The 19143-nt window shown below is 33.0% G+C and overlaps 2 protein-coding genes across 3 annotated transcripts; both read left to right on the forward strand.

Moving 5' to 3' along the window:
- The first annotated feature begins 3600 nt into the window (after positions 1-3600).
- Positions 3601-6926, forward strand: LOC127251252 (E3 ubiquitin-protein ligase WAV3). The gene is made up of 2 exons (XM_051274866.1): positions 3601-4149; positions 4803-6926. The coding sequence occupies exons 1-2, from the start codon at positions 3913-3915 to the stop codon at positions 6738-6740; spliced, it is 2175 nt and encodes a 724-aa protein (XP_051130823.1). The 5' UTR covers positions 3601-3912; the 3' UTR covers positions 6741-6926.
- A 2411-nt stretch (positions 6927-9337) lies between these two features.
- Positions 9338-18758, forward strand: LOC127251294 (uncharacterized). 2 transcript variants are annotated; one of them, XM_051274941.1, is made up of 18 exons: positions 9338-9486; positions 11533-11736; positions 11984-12050; positions 12788-12971; positions 14116-14168; positions 14526-14614; positions 14778-15014; positions 15309-15373; positions 15830-15890; positions 15968-16085; positions 16167-16248; positions 16333-16405; positions 16479-16540; positions 16838-16933; positions 17106-17260; positions 17341-17437; positions 18182-18259; positions 18343-18758. In XM_051274941.1, exons 1-18 carry the CDS (start codon positions 9480-9482, stop codon positions 18448-18450), a joined length of 1836 nt encoding a protein of 611 aa, XP_051130898.1. In that variant the 5' UTR covers positions 9338-9479; the 3' UTR covers positions 18451-18758. The 2 variants fall into 2 exon arrangements, with proteins under 2 accessions (XP_051130898.1, XP_051130899.1); XM_051274942.1 differs by lacking the exon at positions 11533-11736 and having other exon boundaries at positions 9344-9486.
- Positions 18759-19143: the final 385 nt, after the last annotated feature.

A 19143-nucleotide genomic window follows, 5' to 3' on the forward strand; every position in this document is an offset into this window, starting at 1 on the left:
TATTGATTGCTTCATTAAAAATATCACATGTTTTTTAGAAAATTTATATGTAATAATTTAATTATAAAAATTGAAATGTCAAATAAAAACCAGCTTTGATAAGAGCCATCAATTTTGACAAGAATGAGAGAGGAAATCGTCCAAAATTTTGTTAAATAAAATATGCTTATGACAACATTTTAATATTATATTTATTAATGTTTTGACATTCGAGAAAGTCTAAAAACAACAAACCTATCACATAAAACGAAAGTCAAAATAAAACACCAAAAATTAATTATTTTGTGCTTAAAAAAAAAAAGACATAAATTCTATTTTGTTTTTAGCAATTTTTTATTATGGTTCGATATTATGAAATTTATAGGTTGGTTTACTTAAGGGTGTGTTCATTTGAACAATTTCTCAAATTTCTATTATTCATTAAATTTTTTTTCTAAAAAATATCAAATCAAATACTTAATTTTTTATATTTTTAATATCATATTAAAAATTAATTTTATATTCAAAATATCGCATCAACGTCTATTTACATCGCATGAAATTCAAAATTTTTACTAGTAAAAATCTAAACCCCCACGCAAACACACTTTTAGTGTTAGTTATTTTTAAATTTAAATTTAGATATATTTTAAAGAAAATAATTTATATATTATATGTAGTTATATTTTTAGAAAAAACTAAAAAAAATAAAATAAAATTGATTTGAGGTATTTTTATGTAGAAAATTATGTTTGTATCTTAATATAAAAAATAAATTTTTTTATTTAAATTTGATATTTTATGAAATGATATAATATATACTCCTGTTATATATATATTGAGAATGATATCTAGTAAAAAATAGTTCCGACAAACAAATGTTTTTTGAAATTACATTTCTTTTAAATATTATATAAAAATAAAATTATATATATTAATACAATATATGTAGTATATTATATATATATATATATTATCTACTAAAAAAAATAATAACTTAAAGTAACAAAATCTTTCCGTCTGTTTTTAAGGGTCATATTTACATTTTTTATGCAATTGTATTTAATATTAAAAATATTTTTATATTTGTATAATTTTTTTGTACAAATGTTCTTCTATTGGTATTATAAAACACTTGTGAAAGATTTTTGCATTTTTTCTTTAAATTGTACTACGTTTTAATATAATAATTAATATTCAAATATCAACGCACAAAAAGTAAATGAAATCTTTAAAGCCGGACAGAGGTAGAATTATTTTTCTATTACGTTTTTTCATCTCTAGTATAAAAAACACGTCAATCCAAAAATACAGAACACACCCAATTTGAGAATTTTTTTTTACTAGTATTATTAATAACAACACATTAGGGTGTGTTTGTTTGGGGGTTTAGATTTTGAGTTAGAATTTGAATAGTAAAAATTTTGAATTTGAATAGTTGTATGATGTGATATAAATAGGTATTGATGTGTTGTTTTGAATGTAAAATTGATTTTTAATATAATATAAAAAATAAAAAATAGGTGTTTCATTTGATATTTTTGAGGAAAAAAAGGGATGGATAGTGATTTAAAATCCAATCCCCAAACAAACACACCCTATTGGAAGATTTTAACTAAATTTTATTATTAATTAAAAAAATTTAGAATATCTAATTAAACACTTATTTTCTAATTTTTATATTATGCAAAAGATATTATTTTTATATTCAAAATATCGTATTATAAAACTATTCAAATTCGATCATTATACTATTTAATTTCAAACCTTTGGACCCATTTAACATTTTTTATTTTTTATAAAATTAATTTATATTAATTATGCATAAATATTTATTTGTATTATATAAAATTTTATCATCTATAAAATGATATCCATGTTATATATACTCCCTCCGTCCCGTTGGAAGGGTGACGTTGCTTTTTGTACGTAGATTTTTGAATACTAGTATTATATTGGATTGTAGTAAAAAAGACAAAAATACCTCTATTAGTATGGTGTAATATAAAAGTAATGACATTTGTTTAATATATTGTAAGTTGAAAGGATATTTATTATGTTAGGTTGGTAGTACAATTACTAAATTAGGAAATGGTAACCTTGTTTTGGGACGGAGGAAAATAAAAAATAGTAACCTCTCAATAAAACAGAGGGAGTATATTTTTTTTTATTGAGATATACTATTTAATTTTTTTAAATACCTATGTTAAAATGTTTTAGTCATATATATATTAATTTATATTTTAAAAATAATAATAACATTATTTATATAAAAAAAATAAAATAACATTATAATTATTAATTAACCTATTAAATTATACTACAAAAAATAAAGTATTCTTAACAAAATGGATCATTTTACCTTAAACAGAAGGAGTGTTTGGTAAACACACTCAAAGTTATGGCTTGTTCTTTTAACAAAAATATACACCTATATATTTTCAAAACTTATTAATATATGACATAAATTTATTATTTTTATATTTCACATACGCATTCCGTCCCATAAATATAATTTTTTGAGTTGGATACGAAATTTAAGAAATATTGATATTATATTGGCAGTGGGTAAAAAGTATGGATAAAAGATTTTTTTGCTGTATTAGTGTAAAAAGTAATGACAATTGTGTAATAAAAATAAAAAATTATGGGTAATTTTTTGGTGATATGGTTATTTATGAAAATAAGACTTGTTTTGGGACTGACAAAAAATGGTAAACAAGACTATTGTATTGGGACGAATGAAGTACATTCTTTTTATATCTCACATAGAAAAATACTCATTTAAATTATCTAACAAAATAAACACACTCTATATTGTTTTTATATCTTTTTGCGTCATTGTACTTAACATTAAAAATATCCTTATATTTGTATAAATTTTTTTTTTTCACAAATGTCATTATAATAGTATTATAAGATATTAATAAAAATATTTTTTTCTATTTTTCCTTAATTTGTACTATGTTTTCATATAATAATTAATGCTCAAAGATTAATACGCAAAAATTAAAAAGACTTTAAAGCCGAACAAAAATAGTAGATTTTTTTTTATCTGTAATAAAAAATAAATAAAAACTATTACTCCATCCGTCCAAATACAATAGTTTTGTTTACTATTCTTGTCCGTTTGAAGACAACGGTCTAATTTCCATAAATATTTATTTCATCGTAAAATTATAATTACTTTTTCATTATTATTACATAAATATCACTACATTTTATAGTAATGCACTTCAAAAAAAATATTTTACTCATGCTTTTTACCAATTATCAATTATCAATCTAATGTCAATATTTCTTAAATTTCGTACTCAAACCATAATTTTACTACGAAAGGAGTAGTGTATTTTTATTTTATACCAAAATCTATAGTAATAAAAATATAAAATAAAAAACTACCCATCACATTGAAATCATACCCAAAATAAATAAGTTTATTTTTTTTATTTTTACGACGGAGTAGTATTTTATTTAGAAATCAGATTTCAGACAAGAGCTGCTGTACCTGCTCGATCCAAAGGTCAAAACAGCCCCCCAATCAATACACCCCACCCCCACCAGGTACCCCTACCCCACCCCACCCCCCATAAAAAGCTACAATAACACAAAAGCAGACAGACACCAAAGGTCAGCTCACGTCTCTCCATTTGTCCCTGTCTCTCTCTCTCTCTCTCTCTCTCTCTCTCTCTATCCATTCATTCATTCATTCATTCAACCTCTACAATCTCTCCCATGCCCGCCCGCACCTCATTCTAAATTCCTCTCTCTACTCTCCCCCTTCTTCTTCTTCGCTGCAGATTTCATTTTTTATCTTTTCTTCAGGATTCCGCCATTTTCGTCGTTCTCGGAGGTGATTTTTGGCCTGCAGAAGAAAGCGTTTTAAAAAGGGGGAAAAAAAAGAAAAAGCGTGTTTCTGAGCTTCCTTAAGAAATGGGGAGTAAATGGCGGAAGGTGAAAGTCGCCTTAGGGTTAAACCTCTGCGTATATACGCCGCGGAATCATGCCGTTGCTGATGACGCCGACGACGACGCCGACACGCCGCCGCCCTCCGGACGCCGCTCCGACGCCGCCCTGCTGTCGCCTCCCGGCGATTGGACCTCGGCTCCGTCCACTCCGGCTTCGAATCGCCTCAGGCTTTCCAAAAGCTTGAGTAGATCTTCTTCCAAGGTCGATTTCTGCTTCCTTTCCTGATTCCTCAACTGTTCTGTTCTTTTTTTGGATTTGTTTGCTTATGTTGGGATTTGACTATGGATCTCTGTTCCGATCTTCGATTTCTGCGGTGGATAAATTTGAGCATATCTGATGTTTGTTCCTGTGTTACTGAATTATCTCTGAAAATTGAGTGTTCTGCTCATGGATTTCGAACGAAAATCTTCGAATTTGTGCTGTGAATTGTCTCCGAAAATTGAGTGCTCTCTGCTCATCGATTTGAAACGAGAATCTTCGAATTTGTGCTGTGAATTATCTCTGAAAGCTGAGTGCTCTGCTCATCGATTTCCAACGAAAATCTTCAAATTTGTGCTATGAATTCTCTCTAAAAACTGAGTGCTCTGCTCATCGGTTTCCAACGAAAATCTTCAAATCTGTGCTGAATTATCTCTGAAAATCGAGTGCTCAGCTCATTAATTTCGAACAAAAATCTTCCAATCTGTGATTCAAAAGCTTCGAGAGAGATTCATGAATCAGGATTGGATTTGTTTCAACAGCAAACTGGATTCAATCTTATGCTAATATGCTGTTTATCCATGAAACTTTGTGACCTAATTACACTTCATATGTGAATACGCATCTCACTAGTTTTCAACATTTTTTCGATACAGAAAACATGTTCGATATGCTTGGGATCGATCCGGCGAGGCGACGGTCAGGCAATATTCACTGCAGAGTGCTGCCACACTTTCCATTTCCATTGTATCGCCGCTAACGTCGAGCACGGCAGCCGCGTCTGCCCGGTTTGCCGTGCACAGTGGAAAGAAGTCCCGGCTACTCGTCCCGATCCTCCTCTAGGACGAGCAAGAATAAGCCCCGTCGATTGGCCTCAGATTAACAATGATCCATTTCCCGTTGCGCATCGATTGCCGCCGCCGCGCTCAAATTCTGCCCGACAGACCACTCTGCTGAATCAGGCAACCGAGCCAGCAATCTACAACGACGATGATCCGTTGGATCACAAACCCGATCCTGCCGAGACAACGAGTTCTTCCGACACGAAGCTTGTAGATCACGACCATTCGGCAAAGGTCGACGTCAATACGTATACGGAGGTCTCGTCTGTTCCGAGGTCGTCGCAGGTTGATAATTTTACTGTCTTGGTTCATATAAAGGCTCCTGTGTCGAATTCTGGCAGGAATGATTCGAATTTGGCGATGGGAAGTCATACGTCGCGGGCTCCCGTCGATCTTGTTACGGTTCTTGATATCAGCGGAAGCATGGCCGGCACGAAGCTTGCGTTGCTGAAACGAGCGATGGGGTTCGTGATACAAAATCTCGGCCCGAACGATCGGTTGTCGGTGATCGCATTCTCTTCGACGGCCCGCCGACTGTTTCATCTCCGGAAAATGTCTGAAGCCGGGCGACAGCTAGCGCTCCATGCCGTTAATTCGTTGGTCGCCAACGGCGGAACGAACATCGCCGAAGGGTTGAGAAAGGGCGCGAAGATCATGGAGGAGCGACGGGAGAAGAATCCCGTTTCGAGCGTGATCTTGTTATCCGACGGTCAAGATACATACACCGTAAGTAATTTCAACGGTAATCGGAACCAGCCGGATTATCAGATGCTTCTACCGTTATCGCTTCGCCCTGATGCTTCCTCCGGGTTCAAGATTCCCGTCCACGCGTTCGGATTCGGCGCGGATCATGACGCGTTGTCGATGCATTCGATATCGGAGATTTCGGGAGGGACGTTTTCGTTCATCGAAACCGAAGGAGTGATACAAGATGCCTTCGCCCAGTGCATTGGCGGGCTTTTGAGCGTCGTCGTTAAGGATTTACGGGTCGAGATCGAATGCGATCATCCTACGACGAGGCTCGACTCGATGAAGGTGGGGAGTTATCCGAGCCACGTAACGCCCGATCGACGGTCGGGATGCATCAACGTTGGCGATCTTTACGCCGACGAGGAGAGGGACTTCTTGATTGTGACGAACATCCCGATCGAAACATCAAAAAGCGTCGATACGCCGATATTGAAAGTGAAGTGTGTCTACAACAACCCTATATCGAAAGAGTCGGCAACCTCCGAATACGAGCATGTCCGGATTGCGAGAACCGACGGGGACGCCCGAGGGGACGTTTCTATTGAAGTCGACAGGCAACGGAATCGAGTCCGAGCGGCGGAGGCGATGGTGCAAGCGCAATCCGCAGCCGAAAACGGAAGCCTTTCGGCGGCGGTCGAAATCCTCGAGAAGATGCGGAAACGGTTATCGGAAACTGCATCGGCGAAATCGAACGATCAGCTTTGCGTCGCCCTCGACGCTGAGCTGAAGGAGATGCAGGAGCGAATGGCGAGCCGACACGTGTACGAGGCGTCGGGGCGGGCGTACATTCTGTCGGGTCTGAGCTCGCACTCGTGGCAGCGGGCGACGGCGCGCGGCGACTCGACGGACGGGTCGAGCCTCGTCCAGTCGTACCAAACGCCGTCGATGGTCGAAATGGTTTCGCGCTCTCAGGCGTCGTTGATTGGCGGGGGCCCGGATGTCCAGAGGCTTCTCCAGCCGGGGTGGTCGTTCGGCGGCGGCAGGCAGCCGAGGCCGAGGTAGTGCGACGGCGACGGCGGAGGAGGTATGGATGGGATGATGATGACCTTTGTGGTTAGTTATTTTGTCCTGAAAATTTTCTTGATTATTATTATATATATATGTATGTATTTATTTTGGTTTGGTGTTTGAATTATGTGAAGAATAATAGTGGTAATAAGTGAGACCTATGTAAAGGGATTTGTAGTATTTTGGGGGGTAAACGTAGGGTAGGGTAGGGTGGGTGGGGACAAATATTTTGTTAATTGTGTGATTTTGTTGGAGAAGATGTGGATAATGTTATATTATTATTATTATATAAGTTATTTCATAATTGGGGTTTGTTATTTAAATTTGTAGATATTTTAAGAACATATTATTACACATTTAAATTTCTAGTTTTTTTTTTTACTATTTTTTTACGATACTCCAAATGTAAATATATATTTTTAATTTTATAATCAATACACACTCGATATGAGTTAAATACTACTTTCGGTCGAAGGGTTTCATTCACTTTTTGACGTGTTGATTTTTTATTTTTGAATATTAATTATTATATGAAAAATAGTACAAAATTTAAAAAAATGACAAAAATATCTTATAATGCTATTAGTAATATTTGCAAAAAATTATACAAATATAAAAATATTTTTAATATTAAATACCGGACGGAAGGAGTATAATTTTTTTTATTTATTCAAATAATAAAAAATCTTATCTTAAATTAGATCATGTAAAATATATGATAGAAAGTATGGATGTGTTTTGAGAGGTTTTAATACTTTAGTAAGTTGTAAAAAGAATGTATTAAAATAAAATTTTAATATAATATTTCAAATTAAAACTCAATTATATAATATACTATGTGATTTTTTTGTTAAATAAAAAAAAGGTATAATGAAAAATGATCTAAAAATGTGCATCTAACATAACAAGTATCTATTGAAACTAACTCTAAGTAATGGGCCTAATGGGCCGGATCATTTCAACAACGATATTATCTTTTATTTATTTCGAGCAACAATAATTTTTCTGTTTTAATATAAAATTTGTGACATAGCCCAATTTTATTTTTATTTTTTTTATTTTTTATTTATTTATTTTTATTTTTCATAGCCCAATTCTGTTTGAAACTAATTGAAAATCAAGGTAAGTACAATCCGATCCATGGTCCGGTCTAGGATAGTTTTGTATAAATTTTTTATTTACCTTTTGTACACATATTAAATTAAATTAGCATTTTATAAATATGTAATTGTAATAAAATAATATAATGTCGGTTAATATGCAAAGTAAAAAATATAAATATTTTGATATTTAGTTGACTTTTTTTTTAAAGAAAAAATGAGAAATTTTAATTTGAATATTCTTAAATGACAAATAAAAGATGTATTTTTATAAAAATAGTTATGAAAGTTAAATAGTAACAAAATAAATAAAAATTAGAGAAAAAATTAATTTTGGTCTCAATATAACCAAAATTTATCAATTTTGGTCATAATATAAACAATTAATCAATTTTAGTCCAATTATAAACAATTTTAATCAATTCTGGTCCAATTATAAACAATTTCAATCAATTTTGGTCCCATTAAAACAATTTCTATCAATTTTGGTCCAACCGTTAAAAAATTAACGAAAATTGCTGGCGTGGACATACGGAAGTGATGTGACAACTGACCTGAAAACTATATAATTCTACACGGCCATATACATTTCTGTTTTGATTTAAAATTTTATTTTTTTATATATATATTTTTTAAAAAAATATTTTGAATTAATAATAGTTGATATAGTTAAAATGAAAAAATAATAATAATAATATAATTAAAATATATCAATTTTATTTTAAATATATATACATATATCTGAGTATTTTTTTTTGGAAGATTTTGTCTAAAATTCTCCTATTTACAAAAAAAATTTTCTTACAAACATCCAATTATTGTATTGAAATAATAAATTATTTTTAATACTACTATAATATATAAATAAAAAATAGTTGTGTAATTGGATGTTTACAAGAAACATTTTTTTAATGAATAATAGAATTTTAGACAAAATCTTTCAACATTTTAACTATATAACTATTTTAAAAAAAATATAACCAAAAAATAAAATTTTAGACTAAAACAGAAATGTATACGGCAGTGTAAAATTATACATGATCGTGTAACAACACGTCATATATAATTATACACTGAAATATATATGACCGTGTATAATTGTACATGGTCGTATAGTTTCCAGGTCAGCGGCCACATCACTATGTTATGTCAACGTCAGTTATTTCCGTTAGTTCTTTTTTAACGGTGAGACCAAAATTGATAAATGTTTTCATATTTAGACCAAAATTAATGAATTTTGGTTATATTAGAAACAAAATTGATTTTTTTCCTAAAAGTTATTAACTGAACTAAAAAAAAAATTATTTTTCAATTTTGATTTATCTTGTTTAAATAAACAAAAAAAATTATTTAAGGTTTGGTCGGAATAATCATATTAAAAAATATTTTCTATATCGTCAAAATTATATTTCAATTATATTTTTATTATTTTATTATTTATTTTTTTTCTCTCCACCTACCGTTCCAAAACCTTTTGTTTGTAAATCGTGTTTTAGGAACAGAACGATTTAGAAGTTACTCGTCGTTTTCTTCGGCGTGGCGTTGCCACCTAACAACACAGGCACAGCTGCCATAGTATTCGTCGCCCACGCCCTACACCTCTCTGTCTCCGCTTCTCTTCTGCTCTTCGGAAATGGCAGGTAATTTTTTGATTTCTCGGTATTCACTTTGCTCTGTCAATGTTTTGTGTGCCATTAGTGCTATTTTATAGTTAGTAATTACTATGTGAGGGATTCGAGTGTAAGAATCTTTAATTCGCGGATGTTTAGATTATCAGGAAGTCAATTCATGGTTTTGATTGGGTTAGTTAATCGGATTGTGATGCTTTTTAGATTTGATGATGGTTTCGTTTCAGATTTGATGTGATGGAGAGTAGTGAATGAGTTAGAAATTAAAGAAGAGAATGAACTGTTTGACTTTGTATAATTAATTGTATGTGCTAATAATCTTTTGATGTTGGTAAGTCCTTTCTTGAGCTAAATTTGGTGTATTTTTTAAAATTCGGAGTTTGATCAATGCTCAATCGGAAAAGGCAATTCTTTAACTTGTATGCCAAAGCTATAATTGAATATAGTGCCTTTGGGACTATGGGTTTGGAAAGGATGGTGTAGGTCTTTTACTAGGTTATATATATGTATATACATATTTATATCTACTAATGGTTGTTCCTCTAGGGAAAACTGTTACTTCTAAAGGAGAACTTTTCATGGGTTGCTAAAGTTCACAACAAAACATGTTAATAAATTTGATTTGATTTTTTATAATCCAATAGTCTTTCTTTATTTTAGATTTCTGTAAATTAAAGATGATGGTTTCATGTGGAGATTTCAAATGTATGTAAATCACATGAGATATGCATTAAAAAATTGTAACGCTTAATTATAAGTTTGTTTGTTTGGCGCTTGTGTGCGGTTTTTTAGTTTGGGAGTTTGCAGACAGGGACACCTTGTAACTTCTGTTTTATTTCCTAATTTTATGAACTTACTACTAATTGTGTGTGTGGCTTTGTTCTTTTTGGGTTTGTGTCTGTGTTTTGGTTTTGGATAAAATAGTTGCTGGATATGATATTTTGTATAGAAAATGCTATATTTTTATAGAGACTTATGAGGTTGCATACTAAAGACATTGAATAAAATAAAATAGAAAAGAATAAGAATAAGAATAAGAAGAAAAGCTCACAGACAATAGATAATTGTTGATCACGTAATCCAGAGGGTAAATTGGTAGTATGTCAGAGTATAGCTTCATGTGCAACTCAAAATTCTTCAACTGGTTGTAATTGTTTAGATTACATCTGCCTATAAATTGCTATGCTCAATTGAATAGGATAAATGAAACCAGGAGCTTGACTATCCTGTCCAACGATATGTTTGGCATTCAAGAATGGTATGAGATGTTAATGGAATAAAAAGGGGAAATGTAAAAGATAACTAGAAGTAATCCCTTGCTCAGCATGTATCTTTTCACTAAAGTTTATAAAGATATTGGTACCTAGAAAATTAGATAGGCATGTACTGAAATCATTTTTCCTATGAAATAATATTAATAATAATAAATAATTATATAGCTTTTCCTAAGAAAAATGACACAAATAAGCTATACTTTATTGTGTGTAAGAAGTTCAAGAAACCATTTATATGATATAAAAAACCAATATAATACTTTCTTATGATTTTGCTTGGTGAGCTTCAGATTAAATAGTTAAACTATATCATTTACTAAGTCTATTCAATTTACTTTGAAAGGGGTACAATAACAATGTTATACCTCATAAGTTAGGAATTAGCTTAATTCCTGGTGTTGAAATGAGTAACCTATCCCATTCTTTACAGAAATGCCCATGTTTCATTCAATAAGCATTCCCTAAACCATACCCTATATGTGTTTAAAAATGAGATTATAATTGGTTCTTTCATTTCTACTTCTTTTTTGTTATACCAACCACACCCCAGGGAAGTTCAGATTATTAAAAAAAATAAAATCATATTCCTTTCTCTTGGAGGAAGAAAGATTTGGAATTGTGTTGGGAGTCCATACTAATAGTGGTGGCATTATGAAACTACCTTCAGCCTTTTACAACTTAATGGAATTCTTTTTGTCAAGGAAATGGAGAGTCTGATATTTGGTTAAGATCATACCACCAGTAAACAGCCTAATCATGGTGCAAATTTTCAATTCTCATGCAGCATTATCAGGGAAGGTTGTCCAACATGTTCTGGTAGCACATTGCTGCCAGCAGGATAGGCAGTTAAGCACCCAATATCAAAAGGGCTTTTGTACCCCTTGTAGGCGCAACTTACTTACCCACATAAGAGGGAGGTTGGCAGGGACACACATCTCTACCCCTCAAATGTTCTCAAAATTTAACCGAGGAATTGTATACTGCAATGGTCTGTTCTAGACTCTATTATTTCAGGTCGATATTCTGTTTCAGACTGTCCGTGTCTAAACCTAACCTGTAGAATGCTTCAATGACCAAACCATTTGGTTGTTTATCTGTACTTATTTTCAAGTTTTGTATTTGGTTACATCTTTTATAATTTTTTTATTTTTCTTTCTATTTTAAAAAAAATGATTATTTAATCTGTGTCGCCACTAGTACAAGTGTTCATAGACTCATCTTTTGTCATCTTGCAGCTGCTCCATCAGTTGCTGTAATACCCTCTGTTGACAAAGGGGCTTTCCTTAAGCTTCAAAATGGCAGGTCGAGACTATGAACATTTTTACAATTTATAACTTGATGCTTCTGTCAAGATGTTAATTTTTCCATGCATCATAATTCAAATCAATTAAACATGGAAAAAATGTGTTGAATCATTGAAGATATCACAAATAATTGGTTCTCATTCTTTTTACAGCATTAAAGGCAGTATGTTGGTGCGGAAAAAAAAATCATCAAGTTAATCTATCCATTCTTTTGCTGTCTCTGTTATCTTGTGCTCCTTAAAGTCTCTACTTTTAAGCACAATTGATTTTGCAAAGTACTTTTTATTTTTCTTCTTCTGTTTTTCTTCATGAGATTTGAGTATCTTCTGGTTTGTTAGCTAGTTTCTGTATTGATTCCATTCTTAGTCAAAGCATGTTTTACAAGATCTCATAAGTGCTATGCAGCCACTTATCTGTTTCCAGTTTGCATCTGTTCGTAAATCTCATTTGAAATCATATTATATGTTCACCTACTGGACTACTACTCTAGATATGTTATTTGCATGGAACTAGATATGTTATTTGCATAAAATGCCCTGGTTTCTAAATTATTTTGCACTATGATTTATAGTTTTATAGACATTTTCATTCTCATATATTTTTCTGGATGAAGCTAATAATTTTGATTTGTTATTGACTCAATTCCAAGCGTACCTTATTTTAGGTTTTATGTAATTGAATTATACCCCATCAAACGCCTTTCTGAGAAAAATAATTTTCATCTTTTTGGAACAGTGATATTCGAGGGGTTGCTGTTGATGGTGTTGCAAATGAACCAGTTACCCTCACCGAACCAATTACAGAAGCAATTGCAGCTGCTTTTGCTGCATGGCTGCAGGATAGAAAAAAGGCTGATGCATCTAAGCCATTGAAAGTTTCAATTGGCCATGATTCACGAATATCTGCACAGAAGTTACAGGTAAGGTTGCATTGGTGAACTATATTGAAGATGTGAAGAACACATTGCCATCAGCTTAATGTTCATTACATCTGTTAATTACTTATTTTTACACATTTTAATTATTCTTTGATTTTAAAGGGTGGGAGATGTCGTTTTTAGGCTTGAGCAGATAATAATGTGTGGGTGATGTGCGTTCGTTTGTCATATTTTACTGGACTTCTACTATTCAGGTTTAGGGATCATATCAAATACTTATTTTTTATTTTTTATATTATATTAAAAATAAATTTTACATTCAAAACATTACATCAAGACCTATTTGTATCACATCATACAACTATTCCAATTTAAAATTTTAATTATTCAAATCCCAACTCAAAATCTAAACCCCCAAACAAGCACACCCTAAGTGATCGACAAGAAGAAAGCCTTCCTAAAATAGTCTGGAGATTGACTACATTCCTGCGGCAAAAAATCCTCCAGTTAGTGAACAAATCAAAATTTGGTTTGCATTTACAATATTGTTGGGCGTATAATATGGAGCAAACAGAGAGAAGAAAGCTGTGCTGCTGCCAAAGAAGCTGGCCTGGTTTTCGATTTGGGTCTATACCTGGCGGGCAAGCCAAGCAAGTCCATCAATCTTGGCATTATTTTGGACTTGCTTGGCTAGGATTGTATCCATATCCTTTGTAATCTTTACTATTTCCTATATCTGGATATTGGTCTGCCAGGTATAGATCCAGATCAACAGGAGGCTGTCTCCTCCAGCAGTGACACAGCCTGCACTGGGGTCTCTGCATTTGCTCCATACCATCTGAACCTATTTGGAAAATGAGGCAGTGGCATATTCTGATATATATATATATATATTTAAAGCAATTTTGTCCTTTCTTTGAATTTGAGGTATCGAATCCTTGACCTGTGCTCAAATCTTCTTCTAATTATGGGTCTTACTTTACTGTTTTATGAGTTCTTAATGTTTATGATGCATTTCAGGATCTTATGTGATTTTCAGTTGTGTCAAGTTTGATTTCCTGACACTTAACCTATGTACTGTTTATGAGGACCTTGAGGGCAGGATGTCAATGACTGAAATGCTTTGTAGTTCAATGGTATGCCTTTTAATCTAATTGGGGACTAAGATTAGATTTTAAAATTCCAGGATGCCGTATCTCGAGGTCTAGCTGGTGCTGGCGTTGATGTTATTCAGTATGGGTGAGTGGAAACTTTGAACTTGTAAATTTGTTTCAGATTTAAAAGGTTTCTGATTATATTTTCCACTTAGGCGGGATACTGCCAAGTTGTGATCACTACCATCTCAGTCAAAATATATCTTCCCAAAAAAAAGGAAATAAATATTTTTGAAACATCATAAAAGATGAATATAACTTCAGCCATGTTTCACCATGGAAATTTTGCTAGTCAAGGTTGATATAACAGAATGGAATGATTTTCTCTATGGATGAAGTTCTTAACCATTCAGATGATTCCATAGAAGTGCTATAGTTTCTGTACATATATATATATATATATATCTTTTGTTTCATTTACTAATGCTGCCTTTCCTTGCAGATTGGCCTCCACACCAGCAATGTTCAACAGCACTCTAACAAAAGATGAAGGCATTTATTGTCCAGTTGATGGCTCTATAATGATAACAGGTTTGCACTCTTTTATAGATTACGTTATCGGGTAATTGTCTTCTTCATCCGATCAATTCTAGTAGTATCTCTAATTGGTTGAGACTAATATGTGCTTTCAATGCTTGATTCCTTTTTCTGTGTACTTGATGTTCTTTGTTACTTCTATCTTCTCCGCAAACAGCTAGTCATCTCCCTTACAATCGAAATGGATTCAAGTTCTTTACTAACAGTGGTGGACTTGGAAAAGTGGACATCAAAGACATATTGGAGCGAGCTGCTGATATATACAAAACTTTCACAGCTGAAGGTCTGAATGATAACGAAAAACGAGCAGCACAATCTGTGAAAAGAGTGGATTACATGTCCGTATACACATCTGATCTGGTAGCAGCTGTCCGGAAAGCTGCAGGGAACTTAGGTAAATCTTAGCTGGCATGTTCGTTTGATAACTGTTTTGCCACAAAATTACTAATGAGATTGTTGAATTTCAACTCTATTAAAGTACAGCATGGAGCTCCTAGCTTATAAAAAAAATCCTGAGTCTATAATTGTTATCAATTTAATGTTCCTTTAATATTTTGAGTCAAAATATGAATACTCATTTTGATCTTCAAGCATGCAGTTCCTGTTGCATGTTCATATCCGTTTTCTCTTGATAGTCATTTCTTTACCATGAATGGATACATATGCTAAAGAGTTTTCTGGATTCCAGACAAGCCACTGGAGGGATTCCATATAGTAGTTGATGCTGGAAATGGAGCTGGAGGATTCTTTGCTGTAAGTTTGGATTACTATATTTTCCCTTCACTTTATCCTTTCTACTGAAGCATAACGTGTGTGTTTGGTATGGGTTTCAAACCCAAACAGCCACTATTCAGTCTTTCCCAATAAAAATATATTATATATTATTTTCTCTTATAAAACAATCACATCAAAATTATATTTGAACCAGAACTCAAATTAAAACCCCAATCTCAAACAAAAACCAAACAAACCCGTTATCTATGCTAAATTGAAGGATTGAGGAGCGTGCAATTATATAAGAATTTAGGATAGTGGATTGTGTTCGAACTATGGGATTGATACTTCATATGCCTTTTGTTTTAAAGTCCTTTGTAATTAATTATCTTTCCTAAAATATAAAAGATAAAAAGATGTCCATGCTCTTTCATGATGTGGTTTCATATTGGAGTTGAAAAGGCTAATAGTTGATTTTTGTTAATGTGCTATTAGGCAAAAGTGCTAGAGCCTTTGGGAGCTGTTACTTCTGGAAGTCAGTTTCTAGAGCCAGATGGTAAAACTAAACCCGAACAAATAAATATTATTTTATTTTAGTTTTTTAAATCTGACTGAACAATTTTGTTTGTCTAGGGCTTTTTCCCAATCACATTCCAAACCCCGAAGATAAGGAAGCAATGAAAGCTATAACTCAGGCAGTACTTGACAATAAAGCAGATTTGGGGATTATCTTTGATACTGATGTTGATAGGTGATGGTCTACTGCCATTTCCAATTTCTCGGACATTCAAGACTTGAGATTTTAATATAAAATATTGGTGTTGTGTTTCAGATCTGCTGCTGTGGACTCCAGTGGCCGTGAATTAAACAGGAACCGATTGATAGCCCTCATATCTGCGATTGTTTTAGAGGAGGTATGCTGTCAGTGTTCATTTGTTGCTGAAACATATAGTTTTTCCAGAAATTGAAATAATTTTCCTTTTCTATCATTCAACCAGCATCCCGGGACTACCATAGTCACAGATAGTGTGACTTCTGATGGATTGACAACATTTATTGAAAAGAAGCTGGGTAAGTGAGACAAGCTGCTACTAACTGAATATGCATTGTGACAGCTTGCAGTCTCATACTATTAATCTTGCAGGTGGAAAACACCATAGATTTAAAAGAGGCTACAAGAATGTGATTGATGAAGCCATTCGATTGGTAATGGCCATTTTATAATCTAATTGTTCGTGATAGAACTTATCAAGATTGTTATTTTCATAGTTAGCTTCCCAGGTTTACAATGGTGCATAAAATAATTGTGACCTTTCAGGGTCAATTATTGTTTCAAAACATTTTCTTCAGCTTTTCCTTCAATATGTTACATGATTGTTGCTGTTCTCTTCAATTCTGCATTGTAATAGCTCCAAGCTAGTTAGGAATTTTGTTGTGTCTGATTGTGACTTTTGATTGTTCTTACATGATATGCTAAAGGACAACATTGCTGAATTTTTGTAGAATTCCGTTGGAGAGGAAACACATTTAGCTATTGAAACTAGTGGCCACGGAGCTCTCAAGGAGAATAATTGGCTTGATGATGGTGCATATCTGATGGTAGGAATTTATTTTTATTTTTTTGGTTGTTTTCAAACATTGAGCTTAAATTCTATAAGTTTCGCTTTGTTCTTTTGCTTTATTGACGGAAATAGGAATTTTATAGTCTCTTTCGAGTGCTCTACTCTTTTCTTTATATTAATTTCATTGTATGCTTATCATCAACTGTTAGGTGAAGCTTTTAAACAAAATCGCGGCAGCTAAGGCATCTGGAATCAGTGGAGGCAGCAAGGTTTTGACAGATTTGATCGATGGTCTGGAGGAAGCTACTGTTTCTGTTGAACTAAGACTTAAAATTGATCAAAATCATGCCGATCTTAAAGGAGGGTAAGCTTCTCAATAATTGTACTCATCAACAGCCTGCCTTTTTACCAGTCACTTAACACAAGTTTCTTTGCTGTATTTAGATCTTTCCGTGAATACGGAGAAGCTGTGATACAGAATTTGGCAAACTGTGTTGACGCCGATCCAAAACTTCAGAAAGCCCCCGTGAATTATGAAGGGGTAAGTTCAATCTGTTTCTATTTTAATCTTGAAACTCTTATCCTCAGTTTAATATTACTTGCTTTTGCTATGTGGACGTGATGGGATTATCATTATGTACTATTTGTTGACATGTTTACGCCACTTCCGTAGTGTGAAGTCCCTTAAAAGTCCAAATATTTGATTATGGTTATTCAAAGCTTCACTGAGGAATATTTCACCCTTCATGGCGAAGTGAGTGAGAATTTTCGAACACTCTTTTTTTAATGATATTCTTTTAGCTGAAACATGAGTATTCTTTTTTATTATTCTCTCCATCCGAAAAATTTAAGTGGGTTTGCTTGAGCAGCATAAAGACTAAAAAATAGTAGTATTTTAATGTTAAAATGGGACTAGGTAAAAAAAATAAAATGACTGTATTATATAAAATTTATTAAGGAGTTTGATTAAAAAAAAAATACTTGAGTAAATAGAAAAAGTAGTGGTAAAATTGTTATTATTTGTTACAAGTAGAGGTAATACAGTAATATTTGCTAATACTTCCTTCAATTATCAGAGTTACCGAATTTGGCTTGTCTATAGAACCATTCATATACTCCGGTGTAATCCTCGAGCGATAGCCTTTTCGACTTCTACCATGCCGATTATTTTGTGATTATGCTTTTGATAGTTGTCATGCACATTTGTTGCAGAGGTTCTTACCATAATTGTTATGTACAAAGTAATATATATACCAACTGTGGCTAATGTCTCTTCCATTAACAGATAAGGGTGTCCGGCTATGGTGGATGGTTCCTTTTAAGGCTCTCGCTTCACGACCCTGTTATGCCCCTCAACATCGAGGTCCCGACTACAATTCCATCCACGTACTGCTCTACGTACACTTCTATATATAAGCATACTGATTGTATCTACAATCTCTGCAGGCACCAACCCACGAAGATGCTATAAAGCTCGGCCTGGCCGTTCTTTCTGCCGTCAAAGAGTTTACTGCTCTCGACACATCCGCCTTAAACAAATTTGTCCAAGTGTAGTCAAGCTCGCCTTCTCGCGCGCCCAACTTCTCTAAGGTGTGTAATTTAAATCGACTTCCCTTGAGCTTCTTTTGGGTTTTTCTTTTTTTGGTACGGTAATGATAATTTAAAACGATGTAAGGGCTGGTGCAATTTTGCTCGGTTATGATAAACGAATAAGGTTGAATAATTACTACTTTTCTAAGGGATGGCTTAGAGAATGTAGTCTGATTTCGATCAGAAAATAAGTCGATTTCTAAACGTTTGTTTTGTGTTTGCATAGAAAGTTTGTTGATGCCAATGGGTATGTTTGTTTAAGGTTTTGACGAGGTTCTGTTTATCATGATCACTACGTGAAAATTGATTTTTCGAAATAGTTGATACAATTTTTTCACTTCCAATGTTTATAATCAATGATAGTTAGTAGTATTTTGAAGAATCAAATACCTCGGAACAAATAATATTTCTTGTATATTTGTTGCATTTATGCTTCTCAAATACTACCTCCTTCCCACGTACCGTGTCTGCTGCACGGTAGACACTGTATTTATTTTAGGAAATAATTATAAATTAAGATTAAGATAACTAATTAGTTTAATTAAAAATTTTAAAAAAATAAAATTAAAAAGTTTAAAATAAGATTAAAGTGTGTAATTATTTTTTTTTAAAAAAAAGAAAGTGACATGATACGTGGAACAGACAGAAACGGCAACA

Source organism: Andrographis paniculata, unplaced genomic scaffold (assembly GCF_009805555.1).
Source record: "Andrographis paniculata isolate CXL003 unplaced genomic scaffold, ASM980555v1 Contig43END, whole genome shotgun sequence".
Taxonomy (NCBI): Eukaryota; Viridiplantae; Streptophyta; class Magnoliopsida; order Lamiales; family Acanthaceae; genus Andrographis; species Andrographis paniculata.